Raw genomic sequence first — 18,730 nt, 5'->3', positions numbered from 1 at the left:
AGTCAACAGACTGTAGCAGCTAGCTACAAACTGGTGTCAAGCACAGGGTCCTCCATAATTTCAGAGGTCTGTATAGCTTTATGGAAAGTATTACAGCCAGAGTTCCTTCCCTGTCCTTCAGTCACCCAATGGGAAGCTATTGCAGCGTAGGAGGAAATGCGATGCTACCAAGCGGACCACTCACAGTTGTTGCGGTCTGCGTCGCCGTGACACATAGTTACATTTTGGGAGAGGTGCGCGTTAGGCTATGGCGTAGGGTTCAGTGTAGAGAACAGCGTAGGGTATGCGGCTACGGCGTACATTTGATGCACAAGTATAAATCAGCCTATATAGTTACTTACATTGATGTGGTATTGGTGTTGTAAACAGGCCAGATTTTATGGTCAGATATGGACTTATGAACCCATGATCACTACCTCACTTTTTTTATATATATATATATTGTTTCTGTTTTTGCACGATTTTTAATCTATTCAATATATGTGTACCGTAAGTGCTTTACTTATTATTTTATTTTTATCTTCTATATTATATATAGCATTGAGCTGCTGCTGCTAAATTAACAAATTTCATGACTCATGCCAGTGATAATAAATCAGATTCTGATATTGCTTTGTGTGTGTGTAATATATATTAGATCACCATGTACAACCCTGACATTCATTTTCTTGTGAGTGTTCAAAGAGGCACACTGGAATCAATGGAAATGTGCACAACAAATACAGACAAACAGCCAGTGTGCAAAGACAACAGACTGTGCAGGTTCAAAATAGTCCTAATAATTAAATAACTGAGCAGTAAGTATCGAGAACGTCAGCTGTAGGCTCCCTGAAAGCGAGTCTATGGGTTTGGTGTTGGGGCAAGTGCAGTTTATCTATTTAACGATACAGTACAGTACACCCTTTGAGCCACGTTCTCCTCCCCCCCCCCCCACAATCTCCGACAAACCCTAACTTAATCACAGGACAGTTCACAGTGACCGGTTAACGTTCCCGGTCTGCCTTTGGGCTGTGGGAGGAGAGCGGAAGCACCCAGAGAAATCCCGGACACCCCACGGGAAGGAGGTATAGAGACTCCTTACGGAGTGGAACCATTCCGAACACTGGGACGCTGAGCTGTAGTAACGTCGCGTCAACTGCTGTGCTCAAGAGCCTAATGGTTGAGGGGGTAATAACTGTTCCTGAACCTGGTAGTGTGGTACCTCCTTCCTGCTGGCAGCAGCGAGAGGAGACCCTGGCCTGGCTGCTGGGGTCTTTAGTGATGGATGTGACAGCACTCCTTGTAAATGTACGCAGTGGTGGGGAGGGGAGGGCTTTACTGTGAAGGACTGGGTAGCTTGTCGGTATTTCCACTCCAAGGGCATTGGTGTTCCTTTATCAGGCTGTGATGCAACTATTCAGTAAACTCTCCACTACACAAATAGAAGTTAATCAAACTTTTAAATGACGTGCTGAATCTGCACAGACTTCTAAGGAATTAAAAGTTGCTGCTGTGCCTTCTTGCCAATGGAACTTGCATACTAGACCCAGGACAGATTCTCTGAAATGATAACAGAGGAATTTAAAGTTGCTGACCATCTCCATGTCTGATCCCCCAGTGAGAACTGGCTCATGGACCTCCATTTTCCTCCTCCCGGAGTCAATAATTCAGCTCCTTGGTCTTGCAGACTTTGAGTGAGAGCTTGTTGTCGTGGCACCACTCAGCCAGGTTTTCAAGCTCCTTCCTATATGCCAATTTGTCACCATTTTCATGGTACCAATGCCATCTTTTTGTTTTCAAATTCTTTTAAGCTTCAGACTCAAACTGAAGTAGCTTTTTACTGGATTTTTGGCCCATTTACAGAACCACAACCTTCCTGGATCTTCTGCAGATCACTGCCATGGAGGATTTTAGAAATATTTTTGCCTTACAAGTAACAACCCTAAAAACAGGACCTGATGGATTGGTATTGGCTCATTACAGTGGACAACAAAGATTTGCTGAATACTTTTGAGTGTATCTTATGCATTTTGGGCTGAAAATTTCCCTATCATGCACCAATTTTTGAAGTCGCCTGTATTTGTTATTTCAATTCATAATTCAAGTCAGAATAATTGATGCCGAGATTTTTGTTGGTCCACAAATCAAGCAGTTGATCAATGACAGGCTATTTGAAGAACTTTTAGTGAGGCCATAGAAAATTGCATGGAGGGCATTCAAGGATGTTGTTGAACTTTTTCTTGGTAACTATAGAACACCAAACTACGTGCAGCTGGTTGACAACATGCTTCAAGCAGACAAAACCATGAAGTGCAACATGTCACTAAAGATTCATTTTCTGCATTCCCATTTAGACTTCTTCCCTGCAAATTCTGGTGCTGTCAGTGACAACCAGGACATTGCAGTGATGGAGAAACGATATCAGGGCAACTGGAATCCGTCAGTGCTGGCTGATTAGTGTTGGACGCTTAAGCGAGAAGCTTCTGACACTGAGTACAACTGAAAATCATCAACAAAACCTTTTGAGCCCAATTGAACTATTGCAAAGCATCAGCACCATTATGCAATTAAACACATTAAATTCAATAAAAGTTAAATTTTGCTTCTACAAATTCCTACGAGATACAAGTAGTCTGAAATTATATTTGTGTTCAGTTTCAAGTGGTCTATCACAAACAAAAAGAAACAGCACTTTCGAAAACATTTGTTGTCCTGCGTTAGTCACATGTAGCGAGATACAGTGCAAAGCTTGCATACTATTTATACAGACACTGCAGTGAGCTAGAATAAGGCAAGACAAAGTAGCAGGGTGCACAAGCTACTGAGCGAGTAAACAACAAAGAGCAAGGCAACAGAGGTAGATTGGGAGGCCGAGAGTTTATCTTATTGTACTAGAGGTCTGATAACAGTGGAATAGAAGCTGTCACTGAACCTGAAGGTAGGTGATTACAGTACAGGCTTTTCTATCTTTTGCCTAATGGGAGAGGGAAGAAGACAATGTCCGGGATGGATGGGATCCTTGAATATTCTGACTACTTTATTAAGACCGTGAGAGGACAGGTCCATAGAGAGGGGGCTGGTTCCTCTGATGGTCTGAGCTGACTCCACGACTCTCCGCAGTTTCAAGTGTCACGTGCCATACCGAGACGTTATGCTTTCCATGGCACATCGATAACAATCGGTAAGAGTCGATAGACGTGCTGAATTTCCTTAGCCCCCTGGGGAATTAGAGGTGTCGTGAGCTTTCTTGGCCGTGACATCAAATTATTTGGAGCAGGCCAGGCTGTCGGTGGTGTTCATAGCCAGGAACACGAAGCTCTCAATCTCACACCAGTGATGCAGTCGGGACCATGTGTGCTGCTGCCTCTCTCTGAACTCAGTGACCAGCTCTTTTGTTAACTTTGAGGGACAGGTTGTTGTAGTGTTCTTGTGCAGTGTGTTGAAACTCTGACTAAACACCAAGTTAAACCGGAGCCAATGAAGGCAGAGTCGTAGTAAGGTTAACCATTTACTGTGCACTCTTCCACATTAGCATCGTATGGTGAAAACTGTTGATAAAAAAATACAAATATATACAGCGTCTGTTTCATTCTGGAGACCACACGCTCTGTTCTTTTAGTGAGTGTCTCCTGCCGCCCTGAGTAGTGGGCGAGGGAGGTCCCGTCAAACCGCCGCCGGGCTCGAGCCCACCCCGCATTTGAAATTGAAAAGCCGACACCTCGCCACCCAAACCGCCACTTTCTGAACAGAATCTGCGTCAATATTTTTACTTCAAATACATTCTTATGAACTTACAGCGTTGCTTCTATAATGTTTCTTTGTGGGTAGAAACGGAGCTCTTCACGATCATGCTGTACGCATGGCACCCACCTTCACACCTTCCCGAACCAAGACATGGCGAAACCGGAGGTGATGTCATCGCATGCCACGATATACCATAGACAATGAATTTACCTTTGTTAAACTGTAACTTAAATATCAACCTTTAACTTTAACTAGAAAACAGTTAGAAACAAATCGTTCAAAGCGCAGACCCACCAAAGTTAAACAAATGCATTAAGGGCAACACGGTTGTTGACATGATTTGTGATAGCTAAGTGGGAGCCAATTCAGCCTTTATTCTAAAATGTACTGTTGCTTTTTAATACAGGCCCGTTCAAAAGTCAGTGAGATCATTGATAACGCAATAATCCATTACCGCGATGACCTGGATCTCCAGAACCTCATTGACTACGGACAGAAGCAGGTTTGGTATCAGGGCTCTGTGATTTTATGCACGATTTAGACTTTATTCAGTCTAGTGCTTTCCATTTCCACTGTGGCTTTACCTGTCCCACCTCCCATCAGTTTACCTGTCCCACCCCTCGCCAGTTTGCCTGTCCCACCTCTCTCACCTCCCGCCGGTTTACCTGTCCCACCTCTCTTCAGTTTACCTGTCCCACCTCCTGCCAGTTTACCTGTCCCACCTCCCGCCGGTTTATCTGTCCCACCTCCCGTCAATTAGCTCCTTCACCTTCTAGACCTCTGAATGTTACTGAGATATAAAAGACTGTTGAAGTCAGTGAGGACTTAACGAAGGAGCACCAATCTATCTGATGGTGATGTAACAGATTGAAAATTGAAATGTTAAATACTGGAACACAATGAATAAATTAAAGTCATTATTTCTTAGTTTTCTTCCCAGTTGACAGTGTTTACTGTAAGCTGCTTTCTGTTCCCTTTGGGCAAAACGCTGGATTTGTTTATCCGGTTGTATGTGCATTTTATAATAACCTGGGTAACTCCACCGTTAAGGTCCTTTGGGGTTTTGAGCACGTTTCACGTGCTGTACATCAAACTTTCTGAACTTCACCGGCTCATTCTCTCAGACTCTGCGTCTTTCACAATATACTGATCACCTCTTGTAACTTTCAGGTCATTGGCCACTTTTACATTCTGATGCTCAGGTTTTTAAAAATTAGAACAACATCAGCTTTTGGAACATTGGCCTTTATGATTCAACATATTACGTACAGGAGATGGGATGTTATGTTGAAGTTGTACAAGATATTGGTGCGGCCTAAAGGCTGATTTATACTTGTGTCTCAGCTCGACGCCGTACGTATGGCATCGCCGCGAACCCTACACAGATCCTACGCAGATCCCCACGCCGCAGCCTGACGTACACCTCTCCCAAAGTGTAACTATGCGTTGTGGCAACGCAGACCGCAACAACTGTGATTGGTCCGCCTGGTAGCATCGCACTTCCTCCTATGCTGCAATAGCTTCCCATTGGGCGACTGAAGGGCAGGGAAGGAACTCTGGCTGCAATGCTTTCCATAAAGCTTTACAGACCTCCGAAATTATGGAGGACACATTTCGCTTTTACGAAAAAAGACACTCGCTTTAAACTTGTTTACCCCGAGAAAGACTACCATGACCATGAAGCCTTCCACAGGCAGGTGTGTGCACATGCGCGATGTGCCCGAATTGCAGAGCAACGCAGACACACCAACGCACAAGTATAAATGCTCACAGCGCGCGTAGGTCAATTGCATAGGTTACGGCGTCGAGTTGACACACAAGTATAAATCAGCCTTAATTTGGAGTATCGTGGGAAGCTTTGGTCACCTACCTGCAGCAAAGATGTAAACAAGGTTGAAGTGGTACAGAGAAAATTTACAAGGATGTTGCCAAGTCTGTAGGGGCAGGTTATAGGGAAAGATTGAATAGGTAAAGACTTTATTCCTTGGAGCATAGAAAATTGAGAGGAGATTTGATAGAGGTTTACAAAGTGATGAGGGGTATTGATAGGGTAAATGCAAGCAGGCTTTTTCCACTGAGGTTGGGTGGGACTACAACTAGAGGCCATGGGTTAAGGGTGAAAGGTGAAAAGTTTAAAGGGAACATGAGGGGAAAATTCTTCCCTCAGAGGGTGCTGAGAGTGGAATGAGCTGTCAACACAAGTGGTGCATTCAATTTCAACGTTTGAGAAGTTTGGATAGGTGCCTGGCTGGTAGGGGTGTGGAGACCTATGGTCTCGGTGCAGGTCGGTGGGAGTTTAAATGGCTTAGCACAGACTAGATGAGCTGAAGGGCCTGTTTCTATGTGGTACTTCTGTACGATTCATTATCTTCTAGGCAGAGCCAGCATTTCAGTGACAGGCCGTAACTACCCTTAGTGGTGAGTTGTGTTTGTGAACCAGTGAGATGCTGGTGATGAAGGTCCTACCAAAACGCTGTCATTGAGGCAGCTCTTGGATTTGGACATCGAGGGAGTCATTGAGGCTGTCATTGAGGGAGCTTTTGGATTTGGACCTAGTTTCATGGAGCATACAAGGGTGGGGGTAGGGGTGACCTTAAGAGGTGTATAAAATCATGAGGAGGCATGGATACAGTGAATGGTCAGGGGTTTCTTTTCTCCCTCGGGGATGGAGAGGTCTAAAAACAGAGGGGACAGGTTTCCAATGAGAGAGGAAACATCTAAACAGGACCTGAGGGGCAACTTTTGTTTCAGCTGGAGGTTGGTGAGTATTTGTCATGACCTGCCCGAGGAAGTGATAAAGGTGGATACAGTTTCAATAGTTGGACTGGTACAAGGATAGGAAAGGTTCAGAGGGATACGGGCCAGTGACAGACTATCTCAGATTGACATCCTGGTCAGCGTGGGGAAGATTTACTGAACTCTGGTTACCTGTCCTTGCGCGGTCTGTCGGTGCTGGTGTTCAGCTGTGTAAGGGGGGTGGAGAGCCTGTGAGTAATCAGATTATTTTCCTCTGGGCGAAGCCAAGCTGTGTGCGTATAAGGTGAGGGAAAGCGTGAAACACGTCCACACCTTCACGGAGATAGGCTGGGCAAATGTGTGCACCCTGTCCTGATATCCGTGGCCAAGGGCCAGAGTCTGAGGTTCTTCCCGCTTTTGTGCTGACTTCGTATCGTGTTTCCTCTTCTTTTTCCCTCCCGCCAGTTCAGCTGCTGTGGGGGCATTTCGTACAAGGACTGGAGCCACAACATGTACTTTAATTGCACCCTGGAGAACCCGAGCCGGGAGCGCTGCTCTGTACCCTATTCCTGCTGTCTGCGCTCCGAGGAGGTGAGTGACCGAGCTCTAACTTCTCTGGTAGGGCAGGCAGAGGCTACACTCCAGCATAATCTCTTCAAGCTTAGAGGCTGCAATACGGTGCCCAGTTTGAAGAAATGAAATACTCAATCAACATGAATAGACTTGTCAATAATACACACTCAGTGACCACATTATCAGCACAAGAGTGGAACCCGCTGTGCCTTCTGCTGCTGTAGCCCATCCATTTCTAGGTTCAGCATATTGTGTGTTCAGAGATGCTCTTCCACACACCACTGTAGTCACATGTGGTTATTTGAGTTACTGTCACCTTCCTGTCAGCTTGAACCAGTCTGGCCATTCTCCTCTGACCTCTCTCATGAACGAGGCATTTTCACCCACAGAACTGCTGCTCACTGGATGTTTTTTGTTTTTCACACCATTCTGTGTAAACTCTAGAGACTATTGTGTGTGATAATCCCAGGGGATCAGCAGTTTCTGAGATACTCAAACCACCCCATCTGGCACCAACAATCATTCCACAGTCAGAGTCACTTAGTTCATATTTCTTCCCCATCCTGATGTTTGGTCTGAATAACAACTGGCCCTCTTGACCATGTCCGCATGCTTTTATGCACTGAGCTGATTGGCTGGTGAGATATTTCCATTAATGAGCGGGTGTGCCTAATAAAGTGGCCACTGCGTGCAATAGGTCACAAAAGAAACTTCACTGCAGAACACTCTGCTTATAACTGGGTGGGTTATGTTCTCTGCAAAACACCCGTGTGCAATTCTCTGCAATGTTCTTTCTTTCAAGCTTAGCTAGAAGTCCAAAGTATCACCTCTTCTGACCTTTCTTTATTTCTCATTCAGAGATTTGGCACAGTAACAGGTCCTTTGGCCAAGGAGCCCATACCACCCAATTGTACCCATGTGACCAATTAACCCACTAACCTGTACACCTTTCGACTGTGAGAGAAAACCAGAGCACCCGGAGGAAACCCACGCGGTTACGGGGAGAAGGTGCACACTCTTTCAGACAGCAGTGGGAATTGTACCCAGGGTCACTGGTGCAGTAACAGGGTTACACTAACCGCTACACCACCGTGCTGTCCCCAAGTCCCACTGCCAGTTCCTAAAAACAGCTCAGCTCACTGACGTAATACAGCAGCTTCTTGTTTATCCAGTATTTAGGCATCCAAAATTCTCATGCCCTCCACAAAAAGACCCTGGCACCATCCAGGCCTGGGCTGACGTGTGGCAAGTCATGTTAGAACTTCACAAGTGCCAGCAGTTTGCACGTTCTCACCATGACCTCCCTCGTTCCAAAGACGTTTGGGTTAGAGTTGGTAAGCTGTGGGAAAGACTGGAAGCTCAGTGACTCTTGCAGGCTGCCCCCAGCACATCCTCGGACTGGGTTGGTCATTGACACAAATTACACTTTCCGCTGTATATTTTGATGTAGATCTGGAAAAAAAAAGCTACTGTTTAATCTTTAATCTTTTAAATCTTGATTCCTGAGGTCAGCAAGGTGTTGATCTATTCTTCTGCCAGCTTCAACTCCGTGGCCGTGAGTTTTCATTTTAGACTGTGGTGTCTTTCTTGCTTCTCTGTATGTTTCGATGTACACACGACAAATAAAGTTAATCTTTGAACACAGTCGAGTACAGGAGTGGGCGGAGAGTGATTTCATCATTACACTGTGTCTGAGATGGGGGGTGGGAACTAGCCTTCTCCCTTGGTAGACTGGCTATCTTGTCACTGACCCGTTTCTTTCTATATTCACTGCAGAAGGTGATCAATACCATGTGTGGACAGGGCATGCAGGACCTGGAGTACCTGGCAGCAGAGGAATTTATCTACACCAATGGATGTATCGACAAGCTGGTCAACTGGATCCATAGCAACCTCTTCCTGTTGGGAGGGGTGGCCCTGGGCCTTGCCATCCCACAGGTCAGTGCCTTGCCTGTCAATCTCAGCAGGCCATTCCACCACTCTTAGATCATGGCTCTTTGTGTTCAGTTCTATTTCTCTGCCTTGATCCCCCTTCCTTTAAAATTAGCAGTAATATTTTCCCTAGGGTTTTTTTTGGGGAGGGGGGAATGCTCCATATTTCCACTGCCCTGCATATGGAGGTTGGATTCTTCCGTTCATCCCTGATAGGCCCACCATGAATTTCCAGATCACTGTCTCTTGTTAAAAGCTACCAGAAGAAACATTTTCTTTCTTCTCCTCTCTCTCCATCCTGTCAGCCCTCAGAGTGTTCCATAATTTTCTGTAACCAGCTCCATTTATCAAAAAAATTCCTCAGATCACCCCTCCCTACCTCACACAAAATTCCAAACTTAAGGCCTGTTTTTTGTTTGGTTCAGTTCTACGTTTTTCTTCTCAGTTGTTATCGTTTAACAAAAGATTCCAGATTGTTTAATGTGATTTCCAGTTCATAAATGCAAAGGAGAACAAAATAATTTATTTTTATTTATTAAGATGGAGTGCAGAATAGGAGCTGTTCAACAATCCCTGATTTACTCAGGATCTGACGTAGTACAAAAAGAACACAAAAGACAAAGAACAGAATAATAAAAACACAATAAATACAAATACATGAGATAGTTTTTATATATATATAATGTCCGTAAAGTGACTCTAGGCTCAGGCATGTCTGTGCTTAAGGTGACTCGGACAGGAAATGATAAAGTAGTGGTGGCTGAGGGTGTAGAGGGGAGCGTTAGTGGGTGGGAATGTTGATCGGTCTTACTGCTTGAGAAAAGTAACTGTTTTTGAGTCTGGTGGCCCTGGCGTGGATGCTAGTTAGCCTCCTCTCTGATGGGAGTGGGACTGGTACTTGTGTTAATTAAAAACAAAGTTAAATCCGGTTTACTTGGGCATACACACTCCGGTCCCACCAAGTCAGTGACATTGGGACTGCTCTCCCACTCCAAACCCCGGTTTGTGTGGATGCTGTGTAATTTGCTACCCTGTTACAAAATAACAGACAGCACAATGCATACAATTAAAGAAATTATATTTATGAATGTTGACATAACGAAAGGGCTAGTAATGAAAAGAAAGAAAAAAGCAAAAAAGTCCCTTTATAATTAAACAGTCAAATGTGCACAATTTGAATCTAAACTCTTCCAAAAGTCATGTTCACTGATCCTCAGAAGACTTCCACTTGCTCCATCAAATCACGGTTCCTCACCGGGTCAAATCCTACAACAGGTTCTTTCCACCATCTTCTCTCTTCATTTCCCGCCGAACAAAGAACCCAGCTCACACCGGTGTCAGACACACAATAAAACCTGCTTCCCTGATTGGATGGTTCACATTCCAAAGCACCCATTATCACTAATCATAACCCAAACACTGCTTCTACAGTGAGACCGCTACGTTAACAGTGAAGCCTTTTTCAGGGTGTTACAAAAATATTGAGGCAAGTGCACCACCTTCAGTGTCTATAGTCAAGAGCAAATTGGTGATGGCAGATAACACCACTACATTCGTAGTCGTCCATTGTTATCCATGTTTTTGCTGATCCAAGTTTTATTTCTGGAACCTTCTCCCACCCTCCAGGTAACATCACCGACTTGTATAACCTCTTAAATAAATACAATTGGTCCATAGTCTTTGTGCAAGATCCACATATCCAAAGCAATAGTCATGGATGATATTATTCTTGAGTTTCATCATTATGAAGGAACATTTTGAATACAGAATTTTTGAAATGCAATTTTAGGGTTATTACCATATAACTGAGTGATTAAGTTTTGTCTAAAGTTAAGACCACAAGCTTAGTTTGTGGAAGTAAAGTCCTCAAAACTTACCTCAATTCTTAATTGGGAAGCCTTTCCTTATGACATCTATTAAATGAAGTATTTTGGTCTCTCCAGAAAGTCAACATTAATCGTGTGGTGGAGTATTTTCAAAGCAAATTTGCTGTTCAGGTTCCTCATCGTGGGCGCTTTGCTTTCTTGGGACTAGCTGCTTACCTCTCCTTCACTCTCTCACACCCCTGCCAGCCTCTCCATCCCCACTGCCGGCTGGGCTTGGGGTGGCATTAGTTGCTTAAAAGCAGCAGATTTGGTGTAGGGGTCAGGGTGGGAGTGTGGGTAGGTGAAGAAAAGCAATGTAATCCCGATAGTTCAGTAGCAGTGATGTGTGTAGAATGAACAGGAACTTACCCGGCAGCCCTCCGTACGGAATTGGCCGTCTATAGCGAGGCTGGAAAGACAACAGTGCCAGGGGCGGCACAGCAGTGTAGCAGCTTACAGCGTAATCGATCATCGTGGAGTCTGTAAGGAGTTTGTACGTTCTCCCCATGACTGAGTGGGTTTTCGCCAGGTGCTCTAGATTCCCCTCACGTACCGAATACGTACCATTACAGTTGCGGTTAATGAGTTATTGTGACACTTGCAGGCTGGACCCAGCAGAGAAAGCAGGGTCTCCCAGTGGTCACACATTTTAATTTCACGTCCCATTCCTATTCTGATATGTCTATCCACGGCCTCCTTTACTGTCAAGATGAAACCACGCTCAGGTTGGAGGAACAACACCTTATATTCCGTCTGGGTAGCCTCCAACCTAATGGCATGAACATTGACTTCTCTAACTTCTGCTAATGCCCCACCTCCCCCTCGTACCCCATCCATTATTTATTTTTATACACACTTTCTTTTTCTCACTCTCCTTTTCTCCCTCTGTCCCTCTGACTATACCCCTTACCCATCCTCTGGGTTTTCCCCCCTTCCCCTTTCTTTCTCCCGGGCCTCCTGTCCCATGATCCTCTCATATCCCTTTTGCTAATCAACTGTCCAGCTCTTGGCTCCATCCCTCCCCCTCCTGTCTTCTCCTATCATTTCGGATCTCCCCCTCCCCCTCCCACTTTCAAATCTCTTACCAACTCTTCCTTCAGTTAGTCCTGACGAAGGGTCTCGGCCTGAAACGTTGACTGTACCTCTTCCTAGAGACGCTGCCTGGCCTGCTGCGTTCACCAGCAACTTTTATGTGTGTTACATCTAGGTGTTGTGTGGTTGTCGACGCAAATGATGCATTTCACTGTATGTTTGGATGTACGTGATGAATAAACTTTAGATCTTTCATATTGAAAGATCTTACTGCCCTTTAGGTGGCTGGCATTTAGGGCACAATGAAGGTTCTCCATCTCTGTCTGTCTGTCTATACTGTTGCACACAGATGGAGAAGGAGTCTTCTTTGCTGTATCCATAACAGTTTTTTTTTGACTGGTTAGGGTGGTTAGCCCTGAACTGAACCCCAAACCCGGAGGACCGGTAGACCACTTTGAATCTGGCCTCTACCCTTTGACCTGTTTGGTATGGATGAGCCTACCAAGAGTCAAAGCACAAAGCCCTGATTCTGGCCAACATAGCTCTCCAGGTCATTGAGGCATGCAAGCCTCCAAACCCAACACCAAGGTTGTGGTCCTCTTCGAGGTTATTCTTTAACAATATATTACTTGTCATTTATAAAGCATCTTTCAACTTGCAATGTCTCAAACAGCTTTATAATTGAGAGCTTATAAAATGGTCAGTTGTTGTGCAATATGAAAAATTTGGCACCTGAGTTGTATCCAGCAAGGTCCTGAAAACAGCAACTAGGAGAGTGTTATCGGATAAATAATTAAATACTGGCCAGGACACCAGTGAGAACTTCTGCTACACAAAATCGTACTACTCAGGGGTTCAAGCAGAGCCTAGGTTTAAAGTAAGCGCCCTGGCATTGCCACAGCTAGGAGAACAGAGGGCACCATGACAACATAGAAACACAGAAAACCAATAGCACAATACAGGCCCTTCGGCCCACAATGCTGTGCCAAACATCTACTTGCTTTAGAAATTACTAGGGTTACCATAGCCCTCTATTTTTCTAAGCTCCATGTACCTATCCAGGAGTCTCTTAAAAGACCCTGTTGTATCCACCTCCACCACCATTACCGGCAGCCCATTCCACACACTCACCACTCTCTGTGTAAAAAACTTACCCCTGACATCTCCTCTGTACCTACTTCCAAGCACCTTAAAACTGTGCCCTCTCATGTTAGCCATTCCAGCCCTGGGGAAAAGCCTCTGACTATCCACACTATCAATGCCTCTCATCATCTTATACACCTCTATCAGGTCACCTCTCATCCTCCGTCGCTCCAAGGAGAAAAGGCTGAGTTCACTCAACCTATTCTCATAAGGCATGCTCCCCAATCTAGGCAACATCCTTGCAAATCTCGTCTGCACCCTCTCTATGGTTTCCACGTCCTTCCTGCAGTGAGGTGACCAGAACTGAGCACAGTACTCCAAGTGGGATCTGACCAGGATCCTATATAGCTTCAACATTACTTCTCACCTCTTGAACTCAATGCATGGTTGATGAAGGCCAATACACCATATGCCTTCTTAACCACACAGTCTACCTGCGCAGCTGCTTTGAGTGTCATATGGGCTTGGACCCCAAGATCCCTCTTATCCCCCACACTGCCAAGAGTCTTACCATTAATACTATATTCTGCCATCATATTGACCTACCAAAATGAACCACCTCACACTTCTCTGGGTTGAACTCCATCTGCCACTTCTCCTGCTGTAACTTCTGACAGCCCTCCACACTATCCACAACACCCCCAACCTTTGTGTCATCGGCAAATTTACTAACCCATCACTCCACTTCCTCATCCAGGTCAATTATGAAAATCACGAAGAGTAAGGGTCCCAGAACAGATCCCTGAGGCACACCACTGGTCACCGACCTCCATGCAGAATATGACCCATCTACAACCACTCTTTGCCTTCAGTGGGCAAGCCAGTTCTGGATCCACAAAGCAATGTCCCTTTGGATCCCCTGCCTCCTTACTTTCTCAATAAGCCTTGCATGGGGCACCTTGTCAAATGCCTTGCTGAAATCCACATACACTACATCTACTGCTCTTCCTTCATCAATGTGTTTAGTCACATCCTCAAAAAATTCAATCAGGCTCATAAGGCATGACCTGCCTTTGACAAAGCCATTCTGACTATTCCTAATCATATTATGCCTCTCCAAATGTTCATAAATCCTGCCTCTCAGGATCTTCTCCATCAACTTACCGACCACTGAAATAAGACACACTGGTCTATAATTTCCTGGGCTAGCTCTACTCCCTTTCTTGAATAAGGGAACAACATCTGCAACCCTCCAATCCTCGGGAACCTCTCCCATCCCCATTGATGATGCAAAGATCATTGCCAGAGGCTCAGCAATCTCCTCCCTCACCTCCCACAGTAGCCTGGGGTATACCTCGTCCGGTCCTGGTCACTTATCCAACTTGATGCTTTCCAAAAGCTCCAGCACCTCCTCTTTCTTATGTCTATATGCACATGCTTTTCAATCCGCTGTAAGTCATCCCTACAATCGCCAAGATTCTTTTCCGTAGTGAATACTGAAGCAAAGTATTCATTAAGTACCTCTGCTATCTCCTCCGGTTCCATACACACTTTTCCACTGTCACACTTGATTTGTCCTATTCTCTCACATTTTATCCTCTTGCTCTTCACATACTTGTAGAACGTCTTGGGGTTTTCCTTAATCCTGTCCACCAAGGCCTTCTCATGGCCCCTTCTTGCTCTCCTAGTTTCATTCTTAAACTCCTTCCTGCTAGCCTTATAATTTTCTAGATCTCTATCATTACCTAGTTTTTTGAACCTTTCGTAAGCTTTTCTTCTTGACTAGATTTATTACAGCTTTTGTATTCCACGGTTCCTGTATCCTCCCATCCTTTCCCTGTCTCATTGGAATGTACCTATGCAGAACTCCACGCAAATATCCCCTGCCACATTTGCCATATATCTACTGTACATTTCCCTGAGAACGTCTGCTCCCAATTTATACTTTCAAGTTCCTGCCTGATAACTTCATATTTCCCCTTCTGCCAATTAAAGGCTTTCCTGACTTGTATGTTCCTATCCCTCCTCAAAGGAGATAGAATTGTGATCACTGTCTCCAAAATGCTCTCCCACTGAGAGACCTGACACCTGACCAGGTTCATTTCCCAATACCAGATCAAGTACAGCCTCTCCTCTTGTAGGCTTATCTACATATTGTGTCAAGAAACCTTCTTGGACACACCTAACAAACTCCACCCCATCTGAACCCCTCGCTCTAGGGAAATGCCAATCAATATTGGGGAAATTAAATTCCCCCATCACGACAACCCTGTTATTATTGAACCCTGTTATAACATAGTGATTAGTGTGACACTATTACAGATCAGATCCTCGGAGTTCAGAGTACAATTCCAATGTCATCTGTAAGGAACCTGTACAACCTCCCCATAGTTTTCTCCGAGTGCTCTGATTTCCTCCCACAATCCAAAGACGTACCGGTTAGTAGGTTAATTGTTCATTATATGTTGTGATTAGGCTAGGGTTAAATTGGGGATTACTGGGCGGCACGATCAAAGAGGCAGAAGAATATATTCTGCACCACAGCTCGATAAATAAATAGATAATGTTCTTAGGATTTGGATCCATACAACGGCCTTGTGGGTAAGAGTGAGTCACAGCCAAGGTGCTCTGAGTGGTGCGGACTCTACGAAGAGACTCTGGGTATTGCTCATGTTGGGAGAGACTGGGTGCTCATCTGTTTATTTTTCTTCTCTCTTTGGCTGCTGCTTCCAGCTGGTGGGAATTCTCCTCTCCCAGATCCTCATCAATCAGATCAAAGATCAGATTGAGCTCCAGAAGTACAACAGCCAGCACAGAGCGGACCCATGGTACTGAGCACACCTCCTCCGTCCCCTCAGAGTGGAGAGGGTTTGCTGGCCCCGAGCGGCCCTTCGTTTGGATGAATATAATTGCTCAGACAAGACTGCGGTCCATCGGGATCGACGGATTGCCACTCTGTTCTCAGTGGGTTCCGTGTGTTTTGTCCACTGGACGTGCAGATGCTTTGCACTCGGTTTTAAATGGATCGTCCCGTCCCATCCCATCCTGCAATATCACTGTGAGATAAACCTGCCTGTTTTGCAATACATGGTGTTCTGTGCTGGTGTCTCTCTGCTCCGAGTATGAAGCGCGGCGTCCCATCTAACTGCGATACAGTCGTAATTCTCTTCTCGTTCAGTTCTTGGTGAACTTTCATCTGTTACAGTTGGGTTTATCAGTGCCCATTGCTTGTTGCAGTCAGTCATCTGTTCCTATTAACCTGTTCATTAGTGTTGCTCTCTTCTACTGTCCTGTTGGTGGATGGGAACAGTGGCAGAATTCCCAGCCATGGTAGTGTAGCAGTTAGTGCAACGCTATTACAGCTAGTGGTGTTGAATTTCAGAGTTCAATCCCAGCATCCTTTATAAGGAGTTTGTACGTCCCCCCTGCGGAACGCATGGGTGCCCTGGTTTCCGCCCACAGTCCAAAGATTAATGATCATTGAAGATTGTCCGGTGATTGGGTTCGGGTTAAATCAGGGTTGTCAGGACTACTGGGCGGTGAGGCTCAGAGGTTTGGGAGGGCCTGTTCTGCAATGTATTTCTAGGTAAGTAAAATCTACCCATCAAAGACACAAATTATCTGCAGGTGCTGGAGGAACTCAGCTAGTCATCAACGTCTGTGAAGGGAAACGAGCCGTCAATGTTTCGGGCTTCGTCAGGATGTATGATGCAAGGTCTTGGGCCAAAATGTTTACTGATTATATCGCTCCATAGTTGCTGCCTAACTTGCAGACTTGCTCCAGCATTTTCTCTGTCTGTGTGTGTTGCTCAAGAGCTACCGATCAAAGGTGGTTTGGTTCAAGGCCATTGTGCTTCCTGGCCATCCTCCAACTGTAGAGAGGAAAGTACTTCGTGAGATACAGTTGATGCATTGAAGAGTCTTGTTAATATGTATGTGCACATGTTGGGATATAATCTTAATGTCTAATGTAAATTCTTTGGTAAATGATATTTTTTGTCTTTTAATAAAAATAACATTAACCTGTGGTGAAGTGTTTTTCAGCAAATTTGTTCTACAAATGATTCTGTAAGCAGGTCACGGGCTGTGACACCAGGTCCCACGATTATCCCTGGGCCTTGGTTCATTTTAAAGGGATGATGGGTAATGCCTTCCCAGATACCGTCCTCCCAGCCACAGATCGTAGGGAAATCAGGTGGATATCGAAGGTCAGCTCCACTGTCCAAGCTCGTATGAGGAGATACCAAAAGGCCTAGAGCAGTTTGAGGCTTTGGGGGCGGGCGGTGCGGGAGGTATGGGCAGGGTCATTAACAAAACCTACCTGAGTTAGGAGAAGCAATGAAGGGCTGGGACAGCCATTAAACAGTAGCTCCCCCTGCCCCGGGTATGTAGATAGCCCTGTTAGCTGTTTCCTGGTCAGAAGCTGACGTGGGAACATACGGTAGCATAGTGGTTAACGTAACAATATTACAACGCCACTGACCTGAATTCAGTTCCACCACTGTAAGGAGTTTATACGTTCTCCCTATGACAGCCTCAAGAGACTCTGGTTTCAAAGACTTGTGGGTTAGTATGTTAATTGGTCACAGAGGTATAAATGAGCAGCATGGGCTCGTTGGGCTGGAGGGGCCTGTTACGTCATGTATCTCCAAGTAAATAAAGAAGTCTTTTGTTGAAAGTGGAGAGTTTAAAATTCGGAGAGGGGAGCCCATCCTTGTTTATAAATTAGAGTCCTCTTTTAGAAAAAATCCATATCATTTCTAAAATGATGACACAGTAACATATCTCCACCCACTGCTAGTTTTGAGATGGTAGCCCTCTCTCAACCAATTGTTGCTGGAGAGTGTTGGGAACAAAGGTGATTGTTGCGTTGATAACCAGATGAAAAGCTGAAAGGCTGGGTGGGAGGTCAAAGATCAGCCAGGCCCCGGCTTCCCACATATTTAAAAACAGGCCTCTGTTTATCTGTTGGCAGGCTGCTCCAAGCACCACAAAATTTTTCAAACAAGCTCTTGTTTAAATGTGCTTCTTTTTCCATGATGGATATTTCAGGAGATGAACTTACAATTAAATATACAACAAGTCTGCCTGTCTGCACAGGGACTCGGGGGCTGCTTTGAGGGTGGAGGCGCTGTCTGTGTGTGGTCCCAAAGACTTGCCAAGGCGGGCACTCCCAGCAGACGAGTTTATTGCTGTCAGCTTGAATTCAGAGTCCTGCCCTAAAATGTTTTAGTCTTGGCTCTTCCCTCCCTGTTTGCTCCCCTATTTTTTTTTGGGGGGGGAGGGAGACTGAGAGAGAGAGAGAGAGAGAGAGAGAAAAAGCTGGAACTGCTTCTCCAGACACTGAACAATCTTATACATGGGGAGATGAGGGGGGTGGGGTGGCAGCAGGCAACAAGTGTGCAGTCCCCCATTGACGTCAGTGCAGAGTTCCACGCCCACCAACCTTGTCAGGAAGGCAACGTGATAGAATTACAACGCAGTAAATCATCTCCCCTGGCTATGGAAGTCTGCCACCCCCACAAGTGTATTTTTGCCAGTGGTGTTTTGGTACTGAGAAGTGTTTACTCTCCGCTAATCCTTAGACTAATTATATAGTACCTCCATTGACTGGCAAACGAGGTTATTGGAATGTTGGGTAAATAATCTCGGCAAATCCAAGTGTGAGTAGATATTCTGAGGTGTGATTTACAATTCCATTTCCTTGTGGAGGTGTTAACTTTACCTCCAAGCTCTTTCCTGGAATGTTAAAATATAAATTATTTTCAGGCCAGCTTGTATACATT

General features: G+C 45.2%; 1 protein-coding gene across 1 annotated transcript in view; it reads left to right on the top strand.

The window, feature by feature from the left end:
• tspan33a (tetraspanin 33a) overlaps positions 1–16,920 on the top strand; it is a 44,462-nt gene extending 27,542 nt beyond the window's left edge. The window contains exons 5-8 of the mRNA XM_072241083.1: positions 4,130–4,225; positions 6,925–7,050; positions 8,809–8,970; positions 15,678–16,920. Coding sequence (XP_072097184.1) covers positions 4,130–4,225; positions 6,925–7,050; positions 8,809–8,970; positions 15,678–15,779 — 486 coding nt within the window. The 3' untranslated portion in view covers positions 15,780–16,920. The remainder of the gene's footprint in view (positions 1–4,129; positions 4,226–6,924; positions 7,051–8,808; positions 8,971–15,677) is intronic.
• Positions 16,921–18,730: the final 1,810 nt, after the last annotated feature.

The sequence above is a fragment of the Mobula birostris genome, chromosome 23, assembly GCF_030028105.1.
Source record: "Mobula birostris isolate sMobBir1 chromosome 23, sMobBir1.hap1, whole genome shotgun sequence".
NCBI lineage: Eukaryota > Metazoa > Chordata > Chondrichthyes > Myliobatiformes > Myliobatidae > Mobula > Mobula birostris.
This window is presented reverse-complemented; position numbering and strand designations above follow the sequence as displayed.